Genomic DNA, 24176 nt, shown 5'->3' with positions numbered 1-24176 from the left:
CACACCTTCAGCAAGGCTCTCTCTCCCACATTTCCATCAGCGGGGAGCCAAGCATTCAAAACACACAAGTTCATGGGGAAAAGCACATGATTCAAACCACCACACTCTGGGGTAAGGGATAAAATTATTTGAAAGGAAGGAATCAGCTGGGCACATGGTGGTACACACTTGTGACATCTTCAATGAGAAAGCAGAGGCAGAAGAATGACTATGAGGTTTAAGTCAGGCTGGACAGTGAGATCGTGTCTCAAGAAAACATAAATACAAGAAAAGTTTACAATAAAAAACAGGGAATGGAAAGAAGGAATATCAAAGAAGTATTATTTTAACTTTTTAACTCAGTTAAGCCTGAAATAAATGACTTATATCCCAGAGAAGGAGAAAACCAGGTTTTCTAAACCTGAACCTAGTTTAGAAAGAAAAACATAAAATTACACATAGGCACCTGAGAAGCAGCTTATATAATTTGGTGGCCCTGAGAGGTTAACTTCATTAGCTCATAATGACGCACCCTCTGAACCCAGGAAGATGCTTGTAGATCTCTGTGCTTGGTCCAGGCTGTGCCACTGTGAACAGAGGCACAGCCCTCTTCGCCAGCAGCCCACACTCGGTTCCACACTCTACACCGGTCTCCACCTGGCTCTTCCCAGCATCGTGGACCCTGCAGCGGCACCTCTCTGCTTGGACCTGGGAAAACTGCAATCCCACCATTCGTTGCTTCTTTATCAAATGCTTCTTAGTCCTCTGCTGCTCAGAAATGAGACAGGGTCTTCTTGCTTAGCTCCTGGAAAACTCAGAAGGAGGCTGCAGGTTGTCTAAGTAAAGCAAGGCAGGACTAAAGAAAGAGATGTTTACATCTCAGGCTACTAGGAGAAAAATTCAGCTCCGACTGATGGGAAAAAGCAAAGGCAAAATGAATACGAAGAAAGGACTGGAACATAACTGAAGTTCAAATCACTTGTCATTGTCCTCCAAACTCAGCAGAAACCCCAATAACTATATCACACACACACACACACACACACACACACACACACACACATATACACACACACTGGCATCCTAAACTTAGTGATACGTTCCTTTTTAAAAATAATATATATTACTGTACACGAATTTCATCTCCAATTAACAGACATCCATTAGTTCATTAAACATGGTTACTCTTTAATTCTCAATCACTGACTTATGGGCAAAGCCCTTATATTTTATCCAATATTTTCAAACTGACTTGGTTTCGTCTACCCTCTTTCTACTTTTCTGTCATGCTGACTTGCACTGTTTCTTTCAATGAATAAATATTTTGCTGTATACATATATGCTGATTCTTATGATAGCACTGTAATGGAGGAGATATAAAATGATGGGAATTTTATGTAAGCTGAGTTTTAATGCACATGGTCCTTTAAATGGTACATCCATGCACAATCGTGGGTTGGTGTGACTAACTCAAGAATGAACATGAACTAAAAGATAAAAAGTCCCTGCAAAGGTTTCAGAAACCATATCTTGAAACACTTCACTGTACGCTCAGGGATTTGCATTGTCCTCTTGAATGGAATGAGAAATCCATTAAGTAGCTTTAGAGGATAGGATACAGACAAATTGGATGTTTTAAAGATCACTTTAGCCAGGCGTGTGGTGCACACTTTTAATTCAAGCACTTGGGAGGATTGCTGTGAGTTTGAGGCCAGTAATACGGAGTGAATTCCAGGTTAGCCTGAGCTAGAGTGACACCCTACCTCGAAAAAACATCATTTTAGCAGCTATGCAGAAAAATAGATTATGGGTTGCTAATATTTTATGGAAGAAGATAATTTTGATGCTGTGAAGCATAGTAATTTAGAGTAACTTTTGTCTCTTTAAAATTATTTTTATTTAATTATTTGGATGTATGTGTACACGGGTGTGCATGGGCGTACACTTGTCATGGTGCATGTGTGGGGGTCAGGGGACAAACTCAGTAAATGCAAAGCTAAAGTAGAAAATGGATATGAAGGTTTCATACCCAAATGAATATTTTCCATTGGCCTTTCATGGAGCCAGCCTTCCAGGGATTCCTCTCTATATAATTCTGCTTTCACTGATGGTATAGATTTGAGAGGACATTGTTCTCTTTCTCATGGCCTTATATGAACTACCCCACCCCCATAGAAAAGAACGAGACAGAGACAGAGAGAGAGAAGGAAAGAAAGGAAATTGATACATTTAAAGTTAGTTTCTCTGTCTTTGAAAGCTTTTTGCTTCTGCACAGCTGACATAACTATTCCATTTTATTCTTATCATGAATTAATGGCCTAGTGAAGAGTTGTTCTCCAATACCAAAAGAAAGCAACTCTGTTTTTGTTTGTTTGTTTCTTTGTTTGTTTTTTGATTTTCAAAGTAGGGTCTCACTCTGGTGCAGGCTGACCTGGAATTCACTGTGTAGTCTCAGGATGGCCTCGAATTTATGGTGATCCTCCTACCTCTGCCTCCCGAGTGCTGAGATTAAAGGCGTGCGCCACCACACCAGGCAGCAATTCTTTTTGAATGAAAAGTCAAACTTTTTTTTTTCTTATTTTAACCTCTCAGAAAATCTAAGATACTTCTGCTCAAATCTACTTCACAAAATGAAACGATGAGGCATACTCATTTATAGGAAGTGGTTTACTGGGCAAAGGTGGGTAGACTATCACCTTGGACTTAGTAAAGGAGGGAGCTCATGTGCATGGGACACAACTGGAGAGAGCATTGGCTGACTGTGAAAGTGCAGTCTTGGAGTGATCCCTGGTTGCCTGTGTGAGAGGGGTATAGTCCTGGAGTGGTCACTGGCTGCCCTTGTGAATGGGGCAAGCTCTGGATTTTTGTCTTGCATTATCTCTACACTTCCTCCTCCCATGTTCTCATCCGTCCTCTGTTTTAAATACGATCATAAGTTAATGTCTCATAAATTGATCATGCTCAGCCTGCTCTTGCCCTGAGGCCCAGACTCATATTGACCTGAAACCCTCAGTACCCAGATGGTCATTGTAGCCACTGAGCAGCCCGACTCCGTTGACTGATGGCCTGGATTATAAACTGACTTCCAGACTTATTGGCTGTGGGATTCTGAGCAAGCTACTTAAATGACTTTTACTTCAATTGCATGTCCTAAAAAAATAAAGTGAACAAAAGTACATACTTCAAGGTATTATTATGGAAATCTGAATGTGTTAATGTGCATAAAGTATTTAGACTTATATTTATGCACAGTGAGTACTGCATAAACTTAACTACCATATAGTTCATAGAAAATCAAATTCTAGCATTTCCGACTTCAGCACACTTGCTCACCCAGGCCATCTACATCTCAGTGAAATGTGTCATAAGGCACATTGGTTGAACCAGAAATCTGAAGATTTGGTATTACCGCTTGTTTTTCAAGCTTAAGTTCTATTTCATCTTGACAGAACTCCTAGCCCGGTGCGGAGCCACTGAAGGCCATCCTCAGCCCGGTCCTGTCATAAATATTAAGCAAATGTCCAACACCCCGTGGAGCCTCCCTTTAGCGCGTGCTCTGGTGCCTTCCACATCTGTCCTTTGGCGCTTCTCCTGCCTAGATCACGTCCAACACGTCCCGCTCCACAGCTCCAGAAAGTCTCCCACCAAGTGCTCAACTGCTGCTGCTTAACCTTCTGGTTTGTCACCAACATACAAGACAGAGAGGAGTTTGGGAACACAAAGCCAGCCACGCAGGCCTCCCCTTGCAGCCCAGTCAGGCATCCATCCCATCACACTTAGGGTAAGATCTCCGTCCTTCGTCACTTTCACTTTTCAATTTGAATGGTACTTCCTAAAAGACCTCTGCCCCCCCCCAAGAGCTTCCCTTCCACCCTTATCTTCATGGAACTGTGTTCTTTCCCTTCACAGCCTTTTCATGTACAGTTGTATAATTATCTGTTTTCAGGGACTGCCTTTACCTAATGACAAGCTTCGTGAAGACAATGACTTAGTGTAGGTAATGACTCATCTCGTGATTCTCAGTACACCACACACTCATACAGACATCCAATAGTCATTTACTAAATGAATGAGTAGGCAAAGGACAGATGCATAGATCAAAAAAAAAAAAAAAAAAAAGCCCTTAGGGTTCACGAAAGCCTTCCCGGAATGTGGGGATGAAAACAGGCTGCTTTGAGAAAGACACCAAAGTAAAGATGCTCCCACTAAGTGGGTGTTTCTCAAATGTCTGGATGAAGAGTGTTGGCCTAAAAACACTAATTTCCCGCTCACGATGGCTCAGGGAATTTTGTGGAAGAAAGGTTGTAAGAGCCAAAGAGTGGAAGGTCATGTGCAGAGGCATTGCCCGCCTCCCTTAACAATGACTGACTGATGCTCTCACAGCTCATAATTTGCAACTTTAGGGGGAATGCCAGCAATCCCACAGAGGAGGGTCCTTGCTGGAATACAGGTAGGGACGAGGGAAATGATGGTTCTAACAGATATGTCCATACACAGTTTCTGATTGATTTTTTTTTTAAGTGTCTATCTTCAGAACCAAAGAATTAGAAGTTCTGTGACAAAGGCAGTGGAAAGTGTAAGCTGTCTTGGGCACGCCATGTGTCTCCCTGGAGCCACCACTGGGACCGTCACAGGGTCGGTTCTGAAAAGATGACTAGTTTGTTCATCAACTCCAGGGTGGTTTGGGTGAGTTACCACATGCAGAAAGGTGATGGACAGAGACATGTGGTTGTTGAGCCTCCCAGAATCCTCCTCTGGCATCTGTCGTCCAGTGGATTTTGACATAAACCTTAAAACTACACATGCATGTAGTGATTTCATATTTTTTCCCAAAGAGTACAGAATATATTTTTATTTGACTCCACAAAGCACCTGTTTCATATAAAGTTACACTCAGTCATGCACATGGAGAAGAAGGACACACCAATAGAAGCTGCAGTATGAGGTCAGTACCCCCATTGACCACGAGGACACTCAATACTCGCTGGAAACATAACGAGCCCATTTGAGAAGCATGCGATTCCTGCCTCAGTCATCTCCACCTGCTTTTGCCATGTTCTTGTATTTCTACGTTCTTCGTAATGTTTTTAACATTTGTTGTTGTTGTGTTAGTTTCCCATAAGCACTAAATGAATTTGGAAGAGAAGAACTTGCAAGACATAAGGAGTGTGTGGGTACACGCTGTTAGGCAGTAGAGGCTCTGGACATATTCATCAATCCAAGGAAGGGGCTCAGTAGGGAAGTCCTCTTATGTGTTAGTGACCACTTCCAGAGAGGACGCTCTTGGAATTTCCACATTGTGTCAAAATCCGTGGCCTTCCAGGAAATGCTTTCACACTGGATTCTCACATTAGAGAAGAAAGGGTAACATGAAATAAGAGCTTTCAGCTCAAGCCACTTCTCACAGTGCTCTTGGGACTCAGAACACTCCTAAATCTAGGTTGCTATGCCACCCTTACTTTCCCTCAAGTCACTTTAAGTTGAATGTTCACAGCCACCTTTGATTTTGAGTTATTATCATTTTACATCTTTGTTGTGACCTAGTTTGCATCCATGTATAAAACAAAACAGCGCATCAAACATTTGTGTGTTCCTTTTTAAAAATATTTTATTTTATTTATTCATTTGTAAGAGAAAGAGACAGAATGGGCACACCAGGGCCTCTAGCCACTGCGAAGGAACTCCAAGTGCATGTGCCACTTTGTGCTTATGGCTTGTGTGGATACTGGGTAACTTTTAAAAGTCATATTCTTTAATGTAGTAACATTTTAGTACAGTGTCTTTCTGTAGACATTCTTTGTCCATTTTGCTTGGCGCTGTACACATTTGTTTCTTCTGCTGTTCATGTAATGATTTAGTCTGCTCTGCAGAAACCCAGTTGTGGGTTGCTACTGGAGGATGCATTTGTCTCTTTGACCTCCACAGCCTTGCCCAGTTGGAAAGTCCTAATCATTATCCTCCGTAGGGACACGTGCAGGCATCTATTAGGGTCAGTAATCTGGGCTACAGCTTCCTGGATTTTCACTGCTGAAAGGTTGAGCTTATCTATCTTTATTTTGGAGTAAAAAATAAAATAAAATAAAATCCACAAGATGTTAGTCTTGTCAGGGAGCAAATTGAAACAAGATGTAACTTCAGTCAAGCCTTAGTTATGTGTCTGTCACTGGAGAAGAAAGTTTGTCATGAACAAAGAGTTCCCTCAGAAAATGGAGCAATCGCTTTTTAACTGTAACAGTATGAAAACAAAGCTGGGGCTGAGGTATTCAGCCATAATTCTAGGGTTTTCTAGGTTGAAGCAGGATTGTAAAATCTAGATCTGTCTAGAATACAGAGTAAAACTAATTCAAAAAGTAAAAAAAATAAAAAAGTCCTCACAAAACAGAACTGGTCTCTTCTACTCATAGGGTGCTATTTTACAAACTAAAATTTGAAACTTATGTTCTTACAAGTACATAGATACTTTTTTGTCACTGTGGTTTTGGCGGTGTCAGCTTCACGTTGCTGGGATGAAACTCCAAACCAATACAGTTTATTAGAGGAATGGAATTTATTTGAAGCTTACAGATCCAGGGCAAGTTCCATGATGGCCGAAGAAGCTGGCCCCTTTCACAGGTCCATGCAGAGAGAAACATCACAAGCAAACACGCTCCAGGAACGCCAGGCAGAGCTCCAGCACTCTGCGTACCTTAGTTAGGCTGGAAATCAAATCAGCCTCCAAACACACCTCAGGGCTGGACCCTAGGATCTACCCACAATGACACCTCCTCTAGCCAGGCATCTGGAGATCAAAAGCTCTAATTAACTCCTGAGTCTACTGGAGGACACGCATTTAGACTACCACAAATAGCTAATGTTGAGACAGTCCCAAAGTCCCATAACATTAAGACTCTATTATTCACTCTATATTGAGACTCAATTTACAAATTAGTAGCTGTGTTACCAACTGAGATGATCCTACAGTTTGTAGAGAGCATTGCACATACTTCATAACCTGAGGGCCAGAAGGCAATTGGAAACATGCTGCCTTTTGTGTGTGAGGATAAGTTTGTCTTTATGGCCATGCTCATCGGGACTTCCAGTGTTGCCATTACTGGTGGAAATGACATTTATCTTTCAGAAGCTTTGGGGAAAGGTTCCCACCATCTTGGATTTCACTTCCTTCCTGGTTCCTTCTGTTTCTCCCATTGCCAGTAACAAATCTACCAGACCTGAAGCACTCAGCCCAGCCAGTGACATCAGCTCCCATGTGAAGGGTAATCTGGGTGCTTCAGAGAGGTCATAAAGCTAGAGCCTGCATGTTTTCGTCAAGCAGGAACCTCCATAAAAAAGCATTGAACAAGGAAGGATGGACAGACTCCAAGATGGGTCTGGGAATGTAATCCACTCACCACAGTTTGAGCTCTGTTATAACGGCATCTGTCACTGGCCTCCCAGAAACTGTGGTCTTGATGGGTTGCCCAGCAGGATAGAACGAAAGAAGGAAAGAAGGCGTTTTTCCCACAGGGATGTCACAGACGAGCTGTTAAAGCATGTCACAGGCTCATAGTCCTGTCTATGTTCTTTTTGTTTGTTTGCTTGTTTGTTTTTTGTTTAACCAGTGTCTACATCCTTTAAAGGCCTTGAGTTAGCAAATTCATGAGGGTGTTGATTCCTGAATTACAGCAAGCCCAGGGTGGACATGCCATTCCGGAATGTTGTTTCTTGCCACTGTGTGTCATTTGTCACCGATCAATAAAAGCAGCAAAGCTTAGCCAGACCCTCATGCTTCAAGCAACTCCAGCTCTGTGATTTTTTTCCAGGATGGGTCTGAGTGTTAGCTGCTAGTGCAGTTTTCTTGGCACGTAACTTATAGTCATTGATAGTAGCACATCTCCCAGAACTCCTGTGCTCCCCACAGTGATTCCTAGTATCTTTCTAATAAGTCAGTCTTGGAAGGATGAGGTCAAACTGACAGACCTCAAGTTTTACAGGACTATTGACCACCTAGCATTTCTTCTTAATTCTGAAGGATCTAACTAAATGTAGGATGTTCTTTTACACAATCACTTGCTGGAAGGAAAGCTTCTCTCTCCCACTGAGGCAATGAAAACATGTCTCAAGTTGTATTTATTCCTCTAATTCTGCAAGCATATTACCAAAGAAGAACAACAATTCCACTTTGGCAACAAATTGCTAATTAATAAGTAATTTCAATTCTCCCTGAGGTAAAATATTAACATTTTTAAATGAAATTAAACAGCACAATATTCTAATTGTTATAAAAATATTTAGCAGCAATATCTGTTTAATTATTTAGGCAACTCTTAGTGGTGTAAATACTGTGTGCATAATCATAAACATTTTCTGCTTTGCCCATAGATTAAAGGATCCTTTGCTTGCATAGTTTAAATTAAGATCTAGTTAAGGCTGCCTGCTGGCCACAGAATAATTACTTACTTATTGGTGTCTAAACCTGAGATTTAGTAGCAAGAAGTGTTCTTTGATTTCATAAGCAGGCAAAAGTTGCTTTTTCTTATATACGTTTCATTGTTGATGTTATTAAAAAAGATTAGGGTAGAGTTGAAGTAGTCGGAAATTTAATTAACCTAATCCCTTTAACAAGAATTGCTTTCAGACTGATAATTCTCTCTAGCAACAGTACCTAGATCCCACCCATGTGAAACATTTTACACTAAATATTTTAGCATACAATCATTCCTCTAGCTCTCTTTTGGGAATGGCAACATTTTCAATCTCTCTAGCTTTCTTCCTTTTCTTTCTTTGTCTTTATCTCTAAAATGAAAATTCAGGAAAAGAATGGAATCTGACCCCTATCATCACCTTTTATTTCACCCTTTGCTAATTTCCTCAAGATGTCATTGCCACTCGGTCAATGATGTTAGTAGTATTCAAATGATTAATCCCCCAAAGAATAGGATGCTATGAAATAAGGACTATGGTCCAATTGATTTTCTTTCTTTTTGTACCTACAAGTCGTTTGGTGTAGTTTCTCATTACAAATGACTTGTTTATCTATTGATTGCAAAAATTGTTAGGCTGCTGAAAATATCCCTAAGAGCAGCGTCAGAGGAAGGACAAAACTGCCACTCTGGTCTGCTGACTGCCTGTGTCCGCTACAAACCATTCTTAATCTGCTCAAATGGCATGTTCTCAGGCAGACCTTCTCTGACCTCCCAATGTAAAATTACAATCAGCAGCCCCCCAACCAGTGCCATTTTCCCCTTTAACTGCCTTTATTTTCTTTTTTCCATAACACTTATCACAACATGTTAGACAGAATTATCCATTTCCTTTTAGTGTGCTTCTCCACCTGGGATGGAAGCAAAGACTTAGGTTCATATGCCGCCGTATCTTAGGAGCCAAGATAAGCACCTCAAAATATATTAACACAGCAGGGGATCAATATTAGCTATTGAATGCATGAAGCCCTTCTCTCACCATTAGTCTGCCTGAAGCTATGGAAACCAGACGCTGTGCCCCTCTCACCCAGAGGGCTGCCTGTTCTGCTGCTCCTGAGGGCATGGGCACCTCGTTGTGTGACCGGAGCAGAGGCCCCGGGCTTCCTGCACCATGTCATCATTAACGGACTAAAGCTGGGCTGTGAGGCGCCTTCTCTCTCCTACACGTTTATAATTCTGGGAATTATAGAAAGTCTAGAATCCCAAAGGCTACCCTCCAGGGCCCTAGCTGTATAGAATATAGAGATTAGGAAATTAGCAAGGGGAGCTTCGTGGTCAGAGAAGTAGGTGAATGTAGGTGCATCTTAATGAAGGGAAGCGTGATTCTTGCTTTCAAGGGATCTCAGATATACCTAATGTGGGCTAAAATGAAATCTGAGGCTGTCTCTCCCCATTTCACTTGATCTTACACATCTTCAACCATTTCAACGATGTCTCTGAGACAGGGTTAAAATATAGGAAACTCCATTGACAGGTGGGGACCGTCCAGGTCTGAGTTAGGAAGGATTCTGCACTGCTTCATATGCAGCCTGGGGCAAATGTCTTAACACTCCTCTTTAGTGATTTCCTCTTCTGTGAGGAAGGGATGACAAGGTATATGTAAAGCAGGTGTATTGTCAGTACCTTTTATTAAATGGTAAATTTTAGATCAATTTCAGATAGATTTCTTCAAGCACGTTTTCTGCAACAGGTTTGGGAGTATTGATGCGTCAGAGGCATGCTTCCTCCTCTTCCAGTTTCAGCACCCTGTCCCCATTGGAGAAGCTCTGTGCACTCAGGGTGAAAGCAGACAAATGCTGAGTTTCACCAGAAATAACACAAATGTTTGATACTCACTTCCATGTGTCTCATAGGGCCAATTCCCCTTGTTCCCAAGGTCCTGATCTCGGGTGCCATTGCTCTTGTCAGACAGGTGGTGATGGTGGCATCCAAGTCAGTGACTGTGCAGGTCAGAGCTTGCTGACGGATTTGGGAGTGACCATATTTTTAAAGTAAATTTCAAATGAAGGTATGATGCCTATAAATCTGACCCCTTCCAGTAAAATGTGCATTTGCATATATTTAGAATGTATAAATCCTGACAGATTCCACAATATTTATAGCCTTCCATAAAAAGCCCTTGCCAGTTTGCACAGCTCTGCACTTGGCTCTCTGGTAGGCTTAAGAGAGTTTAAATAATAATAAATTTGGTGATTTATTCCACCTGGAACAGAACCCTCCACCTACCCCGCCCTAACATCTCATTTTGAAGGGGATACCTATAAATAGTTCCACAGACACTGGGATAAGGAATAGGGAATTGAAATTTGAGAGAGAAGTACAGCAACATTTCCATTATCACTGATTTTTTTTTCAGCATATTTTTAAAACAGTTCTGTTCCTCCAATAATATACCTTCTCTCCTTTCTCCTAGCTCATCTCAATTATACCTGAGTCTCCCAAACCTGTTGCCAGCTGTAGGATACAGTTGCTCTAATGGGAAAGGGAGGCCGGCAGCACTGGCTGAGTAGGAGCAAGTTACCTCTGGGGAGTTCAAAGCAATTCTCCAATGTTTGTCTTGTATTTCATCAGAGTCAGCAGGTAACTGAGAGCCCGTATCTAAAGTGTAAGTTTACTATTTGAGACCCATCTCATGTATCCAACAAGTATGATTAAAAAAGAACCAAAAACCTCTAGCTAGGCTTGGTGGCGCACGCCTTTAATCCCAGCACTCGGGAGGCAGAGGTAGGACGATCGCCGTGAGTTCGAGGCCACCGTGAGACTCCATAGTGAATTCCAGGTCAGCCTGGGCTATAGTGAGACCCTACCTCAGGAAAAAAAAAAAAAAAAAAAAAAAACAACTAACAGTTTATGGAAAGGAAGGAAACAAAGCTAATTGTAATCCTGAGAAAGACCGAGGACAAGGGGAGAGGGTCGACCCTTCCCCCACACAGACTCATCAGTCCTTGTAACAGAATAAGTGAGATTCAGTAGTTCCTCCTTTTTAGCCATTTTTTTAGGTCTTTGCACAGTTTCAGTTACCTGTGGTCAGCTGCGGTCGAAAATGGTTAAATTCTAGAAATAAACACTTCATAAGTTTTACAGATACACCATTCTGAGGGGCATGATGAGTCCTGTGATGTGAGGGTGTGAGGCTGTCCTTTCTGTCACGTACTCATACTGTCGTCCCTACCCCTCTAGTCACGGGCAGCAGTCTCCCCTCGCAGAGCGGGGGTCCCCGCTGTGGAGGTAGTCCTGCTTAAGCAGCCGGACACGGAACACCTACATCATTCATTCACTTCATCTCAGCATGTAGGCTCAAGGTCATCTCACGTCATCGCAAGAAGGATAAATATATCAAAATATGTGAGAGTGATGGCATCCATGCTATGCTCATGACAATATATGATTACAGTTGTTCTATTTCACTGGGGTGTCACTCTCCCTAATCTCATACTGTATCTAATTATAAATTAATTTTTAAGGTTACGTATATATAGGGAAAATATCTATTTAGTGATACATGGGGTCTCACCTTTTCCCTGGTTGGCGGGGGCTACAGGGGTCTTGAACTACCTTCCCTGAACGCAAGGAGTAATTATTACACCCGAATAGTTGACTCTGAATGACACCATATGTGTTTTTAAAGATAAATTTGACAAAAACCTGGGAGCCCTTGTGCATAGGCCCGTGTGATGGAAGTTGAGCTGAGAGCAGCCACGTAGTGTAGCCCAAGCAACTCTGTCACTTGTGATGTGACCAGGAGGGTTATTTCCAGCTTCTTGTTTAAGTGGGTTGGAAGGGAAGTCGCATTTGTCAGGAAAGCAATAATAACTAACATCCGCAGAGAGATGCCTATGGGCTGCCTCACAGTTCCAGACGCAAATGTCTCTGGTTTGGCGTGCGATGCCTTCTAGAGGGAGGAGAGCTGGCCCACCCCATCCACAGGCTCCACGTCGACAGAGTCAACCTTCCACGGGCTGAAGATGCAGAGGGAAGCATTTGGCATTGGATCTGCTTCCCGGGTCCCTAGGTTGAGTTTATTTGGCTAGGTGGGATGCAGGCACAGCCTACAGCCGACTCCCACCAGTGACGCGACTTCAGCCTCTCTCCTGCCCTCCCTCTTCCAGCTCCTTTGTGTGCTCTGCAGCATCTGCACCGCACGAGCACGCGTTTTTTTCTGTGTCTATATTCTCTGGGAAATGCAATATAGCTACTATTTACATAGCATTTGCATATAAATCATCTTAGATGATGTCAAGTAAGTAGAGGATATATGTAGGTTATATGCAAATACTATGCCATTTTTTTTTTTTTTCCCAGGCTGGCCTGGAACACACTTTGTAGTTCTGGGTGGCCTTGAACTCACAGCAATCCTCCTACCTCTGCCTTCTGAGAGCTGAGATTAAAGGCGTTCACCAACCACGCTCCCCGCTATTCCATTATACCTAAGGCAAATTTTGGTATCCTCGGGTGACCTGGAACCAACCACACAAGGATTCTGGGGTTGGAGGACCAACAGTGGTTTTCTTTCTGGTTGTAATTACTTGCAACACACCCTCAACCCCAAGACTTTCCCGAGCCATCATCTTATCTCCAGCTATTAGGAAGCCAGATGTTTAGACCAAGCCCAGAGCTTGCACTTTGCCACATTTTAATGATTTGTGGTGAATAAAGCAAACGTTTTAAAACAAGACTTTGTGAGAGACAAGGATCCCATCATGTGTGATGAATGGGAAGCTGGATGTGGTATGAGAGAAGTCTTTCCTCGACAGGACACTTGTGTCCAGGGCTCAGGGCTAACTCTAGTTTTCTACTTCAAGAGTGATTTTTTAAGGAACTATGTTTTTATGGGATGTCCTTGAGGGAGGAAAGAATTCATTTGCCTCCCTTGCATATCTGTAGCCGTTTACAAAGAGGAAGTGGAGGTAGTGAACTGTTGGACAAGTGTTTTGTGTCTTTGTGCCTCTGTGACCATGGTATGGGGTCTAGCACATAGGGGATAAATAAACTGTTTTCAATAGTTTAAAGCCCATAGAAGAAAAAAAGGTAAGAAAATCACTATGTTACTTTTTTCAAAAGCTATTATAGAGGAGAACTCAGGTCAAATGCATATATATATATATATATATATATATATATATATATATATTGAGGGTTTTTTTTGTGTATGCTTTTCTTTCCTAGTTTGTTAGCTGACAACAACATGGCAAGACTTGTGTCCAACCAGTGTGTTGATGAACCCTGTGTTGTTCTTCTCCCACAGGGTAACCCCTACATGTGCAATAATGAGTGTGATGCAAGTACCCCTGAACTGGCTCACCCTCCTGAGCTGATGTTCGATTTTGAAGGAAGACATCCCTCTACGTTTTGGCAGTCTGCTACTTGGAAGGAGTACCCCAAACCTCTCCAGGTGAACATCACCCTGTCGTGGAGCAAAACCATTGAGCTCACAGACAACATAGTGATTACCTTCGAATCGGGGCGTCCAGACCAGATGATCCTGGAGAAATCTCTCGATTACGGACGAACATGGCAACCCTACCAGTACTATGCCACAGACTGCCTAGACGCTTTCCACATGGACCCGAAATCCGTGAAGGATTTGTCCCAGCACACAGTCCTAGAAATCATTTGCACAGAAGAGTACTCCACAGGCTACACTACGAACAGTAAAATCATTCACTTCGAAATCAAAGACAGGTTTGCATTTTTTGCTGGTCCTCGGCTACGAAACATGGCTTCCCTCTACGGACAGCTGGACACAACTAAGAAACTCAGAGATTTCTTTACGGTCACAGACTTGAGGATAAGATTATTGAGGCCAGCCGTTGGGGAAATATTTGTAGATGAGCTACACCTGGCACGCTACTTTTATGCGATCTCAGACATAAAGGTGCGAGGAAGGTAAGAGAATTTCTGTCCATCTCGGATGGGGATGGGGATGTCCAAACAAAATGCCAGTGTGTAGTCTCATAGCTATGAAGTGACGTCCTTCAATTTGTATTGTAAATTATTTCTCTGCAACACTAGTATGGGAGTAGGTTCTGAAGGCATCTGAGACTAGCTGTCTAGGATTCTTTAGAATTTAAGCAAATATATATATATTTTTTGAATCAAATCAGCTCTCTGAGTGAGGAGATGTAATGTCACTAGTCACTAATGCAATTAAACCTATTGCCCTGTATGGGGCATAAAAGTAATAAAATACATCTTGAAATTTCCAGTGCGTGAGAGAATCACAACATGGCACAACCATCTGTTAGAACTCATTGTTACCGCGGAAGCATCTAAGAAGAATTGCATTTGTTAAAGAAGGGCAACCTTAACATTTTTAAGGCTTTGGAAACCAGTGTAGTCAAGCACTATGCCATGTGAAAAATGTGGATTTGAGTGGGGCACTTTTCATTTTGTAGCTCAATGGCAGATAGACTCGAGTTATAACATGAACAGTAATAGGGATATTTGGTTTTGCTAACATACCAAAACCACAAATGAGTTATCAAGAATTTTGAAGTTGTTTAAATGAAAGACTTTGACAATGAGAACCAGCATTACCATCATAGGTTTTCAACAAGCTTTTTAAGCATGGCATATTATCAAAGTAGCCAACAGGTTGGAATAGAAGCATGAGAGAATGGGTGGACTTATAGCAAATGAGGTGGAAAAAAAGATAAGCAAGTCAATGATAACCCTTAACATGTCAAAATATATGAGGGTGTAAGTGGCACATCTGGAATATGGAATTAAGCAAGTAAATGATCTTTCCCCAAAACTACCTCACTGGAGGCATGAGCACTAGAAGGGAGGAGGGGTCAAAACTCTAAGGGAAGGCCCACAGTGGGCACACAGAAGGAGTTGTGACCTTGACTACAGAATGGTTTCACATTGTTAGCTATGAGACTTGGAGAAGCTAGTGACTGCTGTCCTGTCCAGCTTCTTGTGCCTTGGGGAAGACTAAAGAATCTTTAGCTCCAGTGTTTTAACAAAGGTTTTGCTTACACATGATAATGATATCTTTAAAGCAAACTATTTGCTTTAATTTCTGAGCGATTTTTGCACTGATACATTGGTGTGCATAGTGACCTTGGGGGCACCAGGGTTTAGAGACAGGTTCACATAATATTAATAATATTATCAGGGTGCCATGATGTGTTGCCTCAAACATGAGCTTACTGCTTGTAACAAAATTAAGATTATTAAGTTATAGTATGCTATTTATTCTTTGCATATATGCAAATATTTGACACTATTATTAACAATAGCATACTAGCATCAAATAGCAAATATTCATTTTCTCTTAAAGAATAAAGTAAAAAATCAAACTGAGATTTATGTTATGTTATGCTAGTCTATTCTTATAGGACAGCTTTCTGGAAGTTTGAGAAATGTTTACTCTAAGCCCAAAATGCTCCAAACCACTTTCCCTCACACTCTTTTGCACCTGCCAGGAAGACAACCTTCAGAAGTTTTGAGGTTGAGAAATAACCATTGTTTTGTCTGAAATTAGTTTTCTTATTCATCATTCATTTCTGTTGCTCAAAGGAAAAGTTTAATGTACACTTTTAAGCCAAGGGCACTTTTATTCATGCTCCAGTGGAATCAGACCAATCATATCCTAAAGGTGACAGGTCCTCCTAGATTTCTCACTTTCCTTCTGTCCCTCATCATAGCAATGACCTCCAGCTGCATTCCAGTGGCTCTGAGGGATTTGCAAGAGCCCCACCCCTTAGAGTTGCTGTCTCTGGGTTTCACCTCAACTGTCTTTGCCTGCTCACCAGTCAACCACAAGCTGGTGGGAAGCAGCTGGGCAAAAGAGAAAGGTCTGGTAGAGGTGAGCCCCTTCTATATGGAGCCACTCTGTCACCTCCATACTCTGTCCCGATTCCTCAGGGCAAACTGATGCTGGCATGTACTGCACTGAGTACCAGATGGCTGGAATATTTTTAGTATGAGGGGAGGGACTAAAGAAGCAAAGCCTGATGGCTCCGGCATGTCTCCAGCTTTTCAGTTATATAAAGAAATCTTCATGATGGAGCCACTACAGAGAAGGCTGGGCAAGAGTGGTTCATGCAACCTTTCAGCCTAGGTGCTGCTGTGATTATTTTACCCTTGAACATTTCAGAAGAATTAATCACCTCAGTCAAGTTTCTCTTATACAACAAATCACCTGCAGAAAAATGGAATATTTAATTGATATCGGAAAGAAAGTTTTAAACTTTCTGAAATACATGATACATTTATTTCCTGGGCTTTGCCCCCTCCATCCCAGGAAACTATCACAACTTCCACATCTCTACACGCCTGTATCTGATAATGATGTTTTCCTACTTGTCACTTCCAAACCCACCCTAACAAAATGTGGGAATTGATAGGTTATTTTTAGAAAGTGGAATAGAGACCAGTTGTAACTATCTCTAAACTAGTTAACACAAAATGAAGAAGAAAAGATCATGACATCAAAATAAAAGAGAGACTGATTCAGAGGGGGAGGGGATATGATGGAGAATGGAGTTTCAAAGGGGAAAGTAGGGGGAGGGAGGGTATTACCATGGGGTGTTTTTTATAATCATGGAAGTTGTTAATAAAAGTTTTTTTTTAAATAATTTTTCTACCTTGAAATATTAAACTATGAAACAAAAATAGAGATATTTATTACAATTAATTATCAATGACAGTTCTTTATTTCTTTGTGGGTATGTAATTTTTATAATGACAAGGGTTGTTTTGCATACAAACAGTACCTTGGATATCATTACACTAATGGAGCATTTATGTTCCTTTTAACATGTTATATATCAGGTACTTCTTTTACTGATGACAAAACTAAATCTTATAAAAATGTTTCCCTTTTGCTACATGTTTATCTTGCTCCCATTACTCCTTATCATTGGAGTATTTATTAAGATAATGGAGGAAAATGAGGAAACATGGCTATTACAATATCAGCAACTCCACGGCAGTTACGTTGTTCAATAAGCCCAACAGTCCTTATGGGCTAATTCTGACTTACGGTTGTCCTGCTTCAGTAAATCAGGGTGATTTTCTCTAGTGAATAATAGACAAGTGCAGTGTGCCAGCACCTTAATTAAAGAGCCATTCTCTTAGTCTTGATCTCACTTTAATTTACAGGGTAATACTACAATAATATCACTAATGGAAAGTACATTAAAGGGCATCAAGCAGCATTAACTGTATTAAATTATGGTGCTTGTGTTAATTAACTGCTGAAGCAAGATGGTTCTAATGGCCAAAGAGGTCTTTGAGTGCATAAATACAATGTACCCAGATGAAGGGTGAGAGGCGAAATGAAGCATATGTGTTTGTTCTGGATATATCTTTTCATTCAGTCAGAGGGTGAAATTCAAAAGCTGTTAAAGAAAAGGCTGCCCAACATGTTTCCTAATAACACAATTGGAAGTTCTGATTTGTAAGTACTTTGTTTTCTTTTAAGCTTTTCACAGTGAAATTAATTGAGACATTGACCACCTTATTTGTCATATGCATTAATTTTATTAGAGTATAAACTTAACCTCCTCATTGTTCCTTAGAGGTAAATTCAAGGCAATGATGTGATTTATTGTAACAATTTTTAAAATTTTATTATTATTGATTTATTTGAAAGAGGGAGAGGAAGAGAGAGAGAGAGAGAGACAGAGAGATATAGCCTCTAGCCACATGCACCATTTTGTGCATCTGGTTATGTGGGTCCTGGGGAATTGAACTTGGGTTCTTTGGCTTTGCAGGCAAGTGCCTTAACGACTAAGCCATATATTCAGCCCAACAAAAATATTTTTAAAGGTAATGATCAATATTGTTTTCAATGTTATTTATTCATTTCTTATCCCACGGAATGCATATTCTCTCTCCTTTACAAGTGATCAGTTGGCAAAATAATCAACAAAGTAGTCTACAGTTTAGCTTATCCACAGTTTAACTTTCTATAGTTTCAGTTGACTCAAGACCTAAAGATATTAAATGGAAAATTCCAGAAACCTGAAATCAGTAAATTTTGAACAGAATATTGCCTTAATTGCATTTTTTTTATTAATTATAATTGTCACTTGCTTTATCCACCTTATAATGTAGTCTTTATTAAATGCATGTATATATAAGAAAGAAAATATTCAACAGGGCATTTGGTGCTATCTTTGATATCAGACATCTACTGCCTCAGATAAAGGCACATGCTGTAATATTAATTTAGTTTTTTCAAGCTTCATAACTTATCCCAAAAGCAGGGCTTGGAAGCATTAGCACAGAACCTGCATTTAGACTTTTTGATGCATTTTCATCTGATTTCCAACCCACTGTCCTTTGCCTGAGTACTGGGTTTGTCAAGGGCCAGGGCTAGCTGCCTTCCCAGGGTGTTAGGTATCAGAAAGGCCCCTCCAGGATCCCTCTCAGGTGTCAAACTCACCTTTATAAAAACTGACTGAGGGCTGGAGAGATAGTTTAGTGGTTAAGGTGCTTGCCTGTGAAGCCTAAGGACCCAGGTTCAATTCCCCAGTACCCATGTAATCCAGATGAACAGGGTAGTATGTACATCTGGAATTTGTTTGGGGTGACTGGAGGCCCTTTCTCTCTCTCTCTCTCTCTCTCTCTCTCTCTCTCTCTCTCTCTCTCTCTCCCTCTTTCTCTCTCTCTCTCATCTGTAATAAAATAAATAATATATTTAATAAAAATCCTGAATAACAGCATCTCCATCTTGTTTTGTTTGTAATTAGGACAAGTGAAGTAGTTGGTGCAAACATGTATGGTGTCAGGCGAGCAAGAACACTTGTGGGAGTGTAAACATACAAGGGAAATTCTGAACTTTGTAAGATTTTGGAGAAATAATATATTGTAAAATTGACTTGCTTGCTACAAGAGGCATACCAGTTTTCCTCGAGTTGTCTAAGGTTCTTTCTGAGCCACAACTCAGTAAATCTAGCAAAAATATTTACTTTTCACCTCTCATGTAAGAGATACCACACGAGATGCTTTTCAGCTGTATTGCCTGGCCTTTATCCATTCTTTCCCAGTCAGTCCTAATGGTTGAAGCTGGGGTTTATGACCCCTCCACAGATACTGCTTTGCTAACACCCACTTTCTCTATGGCATCAGTAAACATCCTTCATGGTGAGACAGACGCTGGGATTGTCAGTGGACATACAGACATGCACAAGGAGCTCAGAAACAGGGATGACACAGACTTGTACATACAAAAAACAAATTGGGGGCTAGGGAAATGACTCCATCAGTAAAGTGAGTGCCACATAAGCATCATGGCCTGAGTCTGAATTTCAAGCACCCACTTTAGTGCCAAGCATAGGCTCACCGAACTGGCTGGCCAGTCGATCTACCCTCAAGGGTGAGTCCCAGGTTCAGAAGATATGGTGGACAGCTATTGAGAAAGACACACACTGATATCAACCTCTGCCCTCCACCTCCATATGAGCCCCCCACACATGTACACTTGCACACCACATACACGTGCATACATGCATACATACATACATACACACAATGTCGACAAAACGGGTTAAGCATTTGAATGCTTTCACTATGTTCATTATTATAACAAATTTGAAGCTAGGTTAACTTCTAGAAGAAATAAGGAGCAGTTACCTCACTGTTCTGAAGACGTAAGGAGTTGCGTTTGGAGAGGACCTTCTAGCTTGCATGGTCCCAGCGCAGCCCTGGACACGACATGGCACGAGACATAGAGTGTACGTCTCTCCATATAAATCCCCCAGCATGCAATCATGCTGCATCCACACATCAACCTCATCCGACACTAATCCCTTGCAAAGGCCTTATCTATAAGCAACATGGTCAGCTATTTTCGCCCTCTTGTTTCTGCACAATGCATTAAACCCATGGGGGACCCTTGCAAACCCTAGCTGAACTAGAGCACTGGGTGAGTACTAAATTAACGTGGGGAAGCTAGCAAAAACTTTGATAGAATTTGAAAACTGAATAGTAGCTTGAAATGTGGGCTTCAGTGTTCCAGGCATCCAGGGCAGAATGAATGTGTTGGGCAGATGTGCATAAAACAGCATAGCATGTTAAAGGACTCCACATGGTCATAGAGATGTGTTTGAGATCCTGTTTCCTGTCTTCTCCTTGTGGACCCTCCCCAGCGCTTAAGAAGCAATAAGGGATTTCTACAGCTTACCCTCAGAGTAGCCCATGACATAAGAAACCTGACAATATAAATTCTGTCATGTCAATCAAATGCAGTTGAGAAACATTTTTAAGGCAGTGGCAGCAGAGTCTATTCTAGCTTGTGTAGAGAAAAAAGAAGTAACATTGCTTAATAAAGGAGAAACTACCACTCCAAGTCCTGATGCTCAAAATGAAGTCCATGAAGGCAATTCAGATCCCACAGTAGCCATCATACAGCAAGGATCTGAGTTCCACTTGCAACGTCAGGGCGACATCAATCAGATTATTAGCAAGATCGGAGTGAAAGACTCCCTAGTCAGTTCAATGGTTGATTGGGCTGTAACATGGAATACATACTGAAGCACCATTATAGGTAATCACTGATTTAGTTAGTTATGTGTATTCTGTCACTGCAAGTAGTTGAAATCCAAGTGAAGATTCCAGCCATAAATTTTGAATGGGTGTTCTCATGGTAACAAAAGGTTTGAGTTATAAATGGTATCTTTAGGGACTAGGGAAATAACTTAGCAATTAAGGTACTTGCATGTGAAGCCTAAGGACCCAGCTTTAATTCTGCAGTACTCATGTAAGCCAGATGCACCAGGTGTACATGCATTTGGAGTTCATTTGCAGTGGCTGGTATGCCCATCCTCTCCTCCCCTCCCTCATAAATAAATAAATAAATGAACTAGAAAAAAATGACAACTTTGGAAACAATCACATCACATGTAGCAGTTGAAGTTTGGGAATGGATCACATCTAGTATGTAGTTTTGTCTCTTAACAATTACATAAGTAATTGTGGTCATTTATAAAACATTGACCAAGTATGTGGAATGACAGTAGTATACTGCCTCTTGTATACATATAATCCCATAAATTTATTGACAGTAATCCTATCCTACAGGTCTGATTGTTCAACCACTAACCATTACACCATCAGCAATTTTGGGGCGGAGAGATGGCTTGGTGGTTAAGGTGATTGCCTGCGAAGCCTAAAGACTCATTGTTGACTCTTCAGGCTTCATGTAAGCCAGATGCACAAAGTGATGCAGGCACACATGCACACACATGCACAAAAGAGCGCACACATGTCTAGAATTCAATTGCAGTGGCTGAGGCCTGGGTGCATCACTTCTCTCTCTGTCACTCTCTCACATAGAAAAGTCCAGTCTGTTGGGCTTGCCTCAAAAAAATTTACTTTGTTTGAAAGGGGTAGTAAAGTCAAATAAATAAGAATAATCAAACTAAAGTTGTAATAATCAGAAACAAGTTAAAAGCAGAATGACAAATTGTACCTTAGGTCTGGTGGAAACATTTCAAATAAAAATTGATAGGCTGCAGAGATGGTTCAGCAGTTAAGGAACTTGCCTGTAAAGCCTAACAATCTATGTTCGATTTCCCAGTACTCATGAAAATTTAGATGCACAAAGTGGCACATGCATCTGAAGTTTTTTACAGCAGCGGGGGGCCCTGAGTATGCCTATTCTCTCTCTCTCTCTCTCTCTCTCTCTCTCTCTCTCTCTCTCTCTCTCTCTCTCTCTGTCTGTCTTCTGTCTATCTCCTGATGCTTGCAAATAAATAAATGAATGGATAAATAATTTTTAAACATTTTTTAAAAGCCAGGAATGGTGGTGTACGCCTTTAATCCTAGCTCTTGAGAGTCAGAGGTAGGAGGATTGCTGTGAGTTCGAGGCCACCCTGAGGATTCAGGGTAAATTCCAGGTCAGCCTGGGCTAGAGTGAGACCCTACCTCAAAAAACCATAAATAAATAAATAAATAAAAATAAAAAAATTCCAAGCCCCTGCTTTACTGGACAACTGACTGCCATTCTGATTTGGATCATATTGTCGAAATCCTTGAAAACTTCTGAATTACAAAGAGAATATATGCATAAGCAGTTCATTTTCCTTGGAGATTTCTGCAATTATCAGCAGAGAATGTAGCTAATAATTCCTGCATTGAAATTCTGAGCTTCATTAGTATGCAAGAACACAACCCAGTCTAAGACTGTGTCTCTTCATTCTTAATTTCCCAGTGCCAAAGTTGTTTTTAAGCTCATAGGTCATTAAAGGAATGATGTCTGCTTTTTAAGAAACATGGGGAAAGTTAGACAGAATCCCACACAATGAAGAAGGAAGACCACCGCTTCCTTCACTGACCTTGGCATTTATCTAGGAAACTACATTCCTGCGTCATCTGAAAGCCAGAGAGACAGAACCAGGCATGACCCCAGCTCTTCCCTCTAAGGTGTGGAGCCACACTCCATATCCTAATTAAGTGACTGGTTACTTCCCACATTGTTCTGATATTTTATGTTAATTATCTCTTATTTAGCTATTTATGTTTCACTCCTATGATCAGAAATATTTCCTGATCAATGTAGGGATGATGGTCATGGTCTTATGTTTAGCTGGAGAGATTTGTGTCTCTATGTTCAATAGTTCAATAGCAATACCATTCCCATTGTTTTCCAAATATAAAAATAAAAATGTTAGCGTCAGGGGCTAGAGAAATGGCTTAGTTGGTAAGACGCTTGCTCACAAAGCCTAAGAGACCCAGGTTTGATTCCCCAGGACTCACATAAGCCCGATGCACAAGGTGGTACATGCATGTGGAGTTCATGTGCAGTGGCTGGAGATCCTGGTGCATTGCTTTTTACTTTCTCTCTCTTAAATAAATAACTAATACTTTTAAAAATGTTAATATTGGGAATATTGTTGTTTCAATTTGATTCTATATTTTTGGTGGGGTCTATCACAATATAGGTCTGAATGTCAATTCAGTAACTCACTCTTAAGACTAGGTTTAATCAGAAGTGATCCCACTACACATAAATTCGTGGTAGCTAGTCCTGCCTGCCTTTTTTTCAATATAGATAGGAACACTTTATCAGGTGACTATAATCAATAAGTGGTAAGTGGGAAAAATTTAGAATTTCCCTGTGTTGGCTTTATGAGTTAATTTCTAAACTTTCACTAGAAAAAAAAAATCAACTGCATGGAGAAACAGATTTTTTTTTAAATTTTATTTATTTACTCATCTATTATTTGGAGAGGCATATTTTTAAATATTTATTTATTTATTTGTTTGACAAAGAAAGAGGGTGGGAGAGAGAGAGAGAATGGGCATTTCAGGGCTTCCAGCCACTGCAAACGAACTCCAGATTTATGCAGCCCCCTTGGGCATATGGCTAACTTGGGACCTGGGGAATTGAACCTGGGTCTTTGGCTTTGCAGGCAAATGCCTTAACTGATAAGCCATCCCTCCAGCCCAAAGAGACAGGCTTTTAAAAGTAGTATGGCAGCCTCATCAAGCCCATCAGTCCAAAGCTGCGGGAGAGTCAAGGGGTGGGACGATTAGGCAAGCTACTTTGTTGGCTCTTTTGAATACTGTGGCGGTACCTAGGATAACAGATATGCTAGAAATAAATTGAGCAGACAAAAGAGAAATCATTAGGATTTCAAAATCATTGTCTGACTTCATCAGAAAGCATTGGCCCTTATAGCAATAGGGTCTGTATTCATTAGCACAAAGCAAATTAAAGCACATATAACCAGGGTCCCCTCTTCTACCAATAGCAATGCTTTACCAGATTAAGTTCCTCTG

At 41.0% G+C, this 24176-nt stretch overlaps 1 protein-coding gene across 1 annotated transcript in view; it reads left to right on the top strand.

The window, feature by feature from the left end:
• Nucleotides 1-24176, top strand: part of Ntng1 (netrin G1) — a 380197-nt gene that overhangs the window by 194722 nt on the left and 161299 nt on the right. The window contains exon 3 of the mRNA XM_045137990.1: nt 13684-14324. Within this exon, the coding sequence (XP_044993925.1) occupies nt 13684-14324 (641 nt within the window). The remainder of the gene's footprint in view (nt 1-13683; nt 14325-24176) is intronic.

This window comes from Jaculus jaculus, chromosome 19 (assembly GCF_020740685.1).
Source record: "Jaculus jaculus isolate mJacJac1 chromosome 19, mJacJac1.mat.Y.cur, whole genome shotgun sequence".
Lineage (NCBI taxonomy): Eukaryota > Metazoa > Chordata > Mammalia > Rodentia > Dipodidae > Jaculus > Jaculus jaculus.
This window is presented reverse-complemented; position numbering and strand designations above follow the sequence as displayed.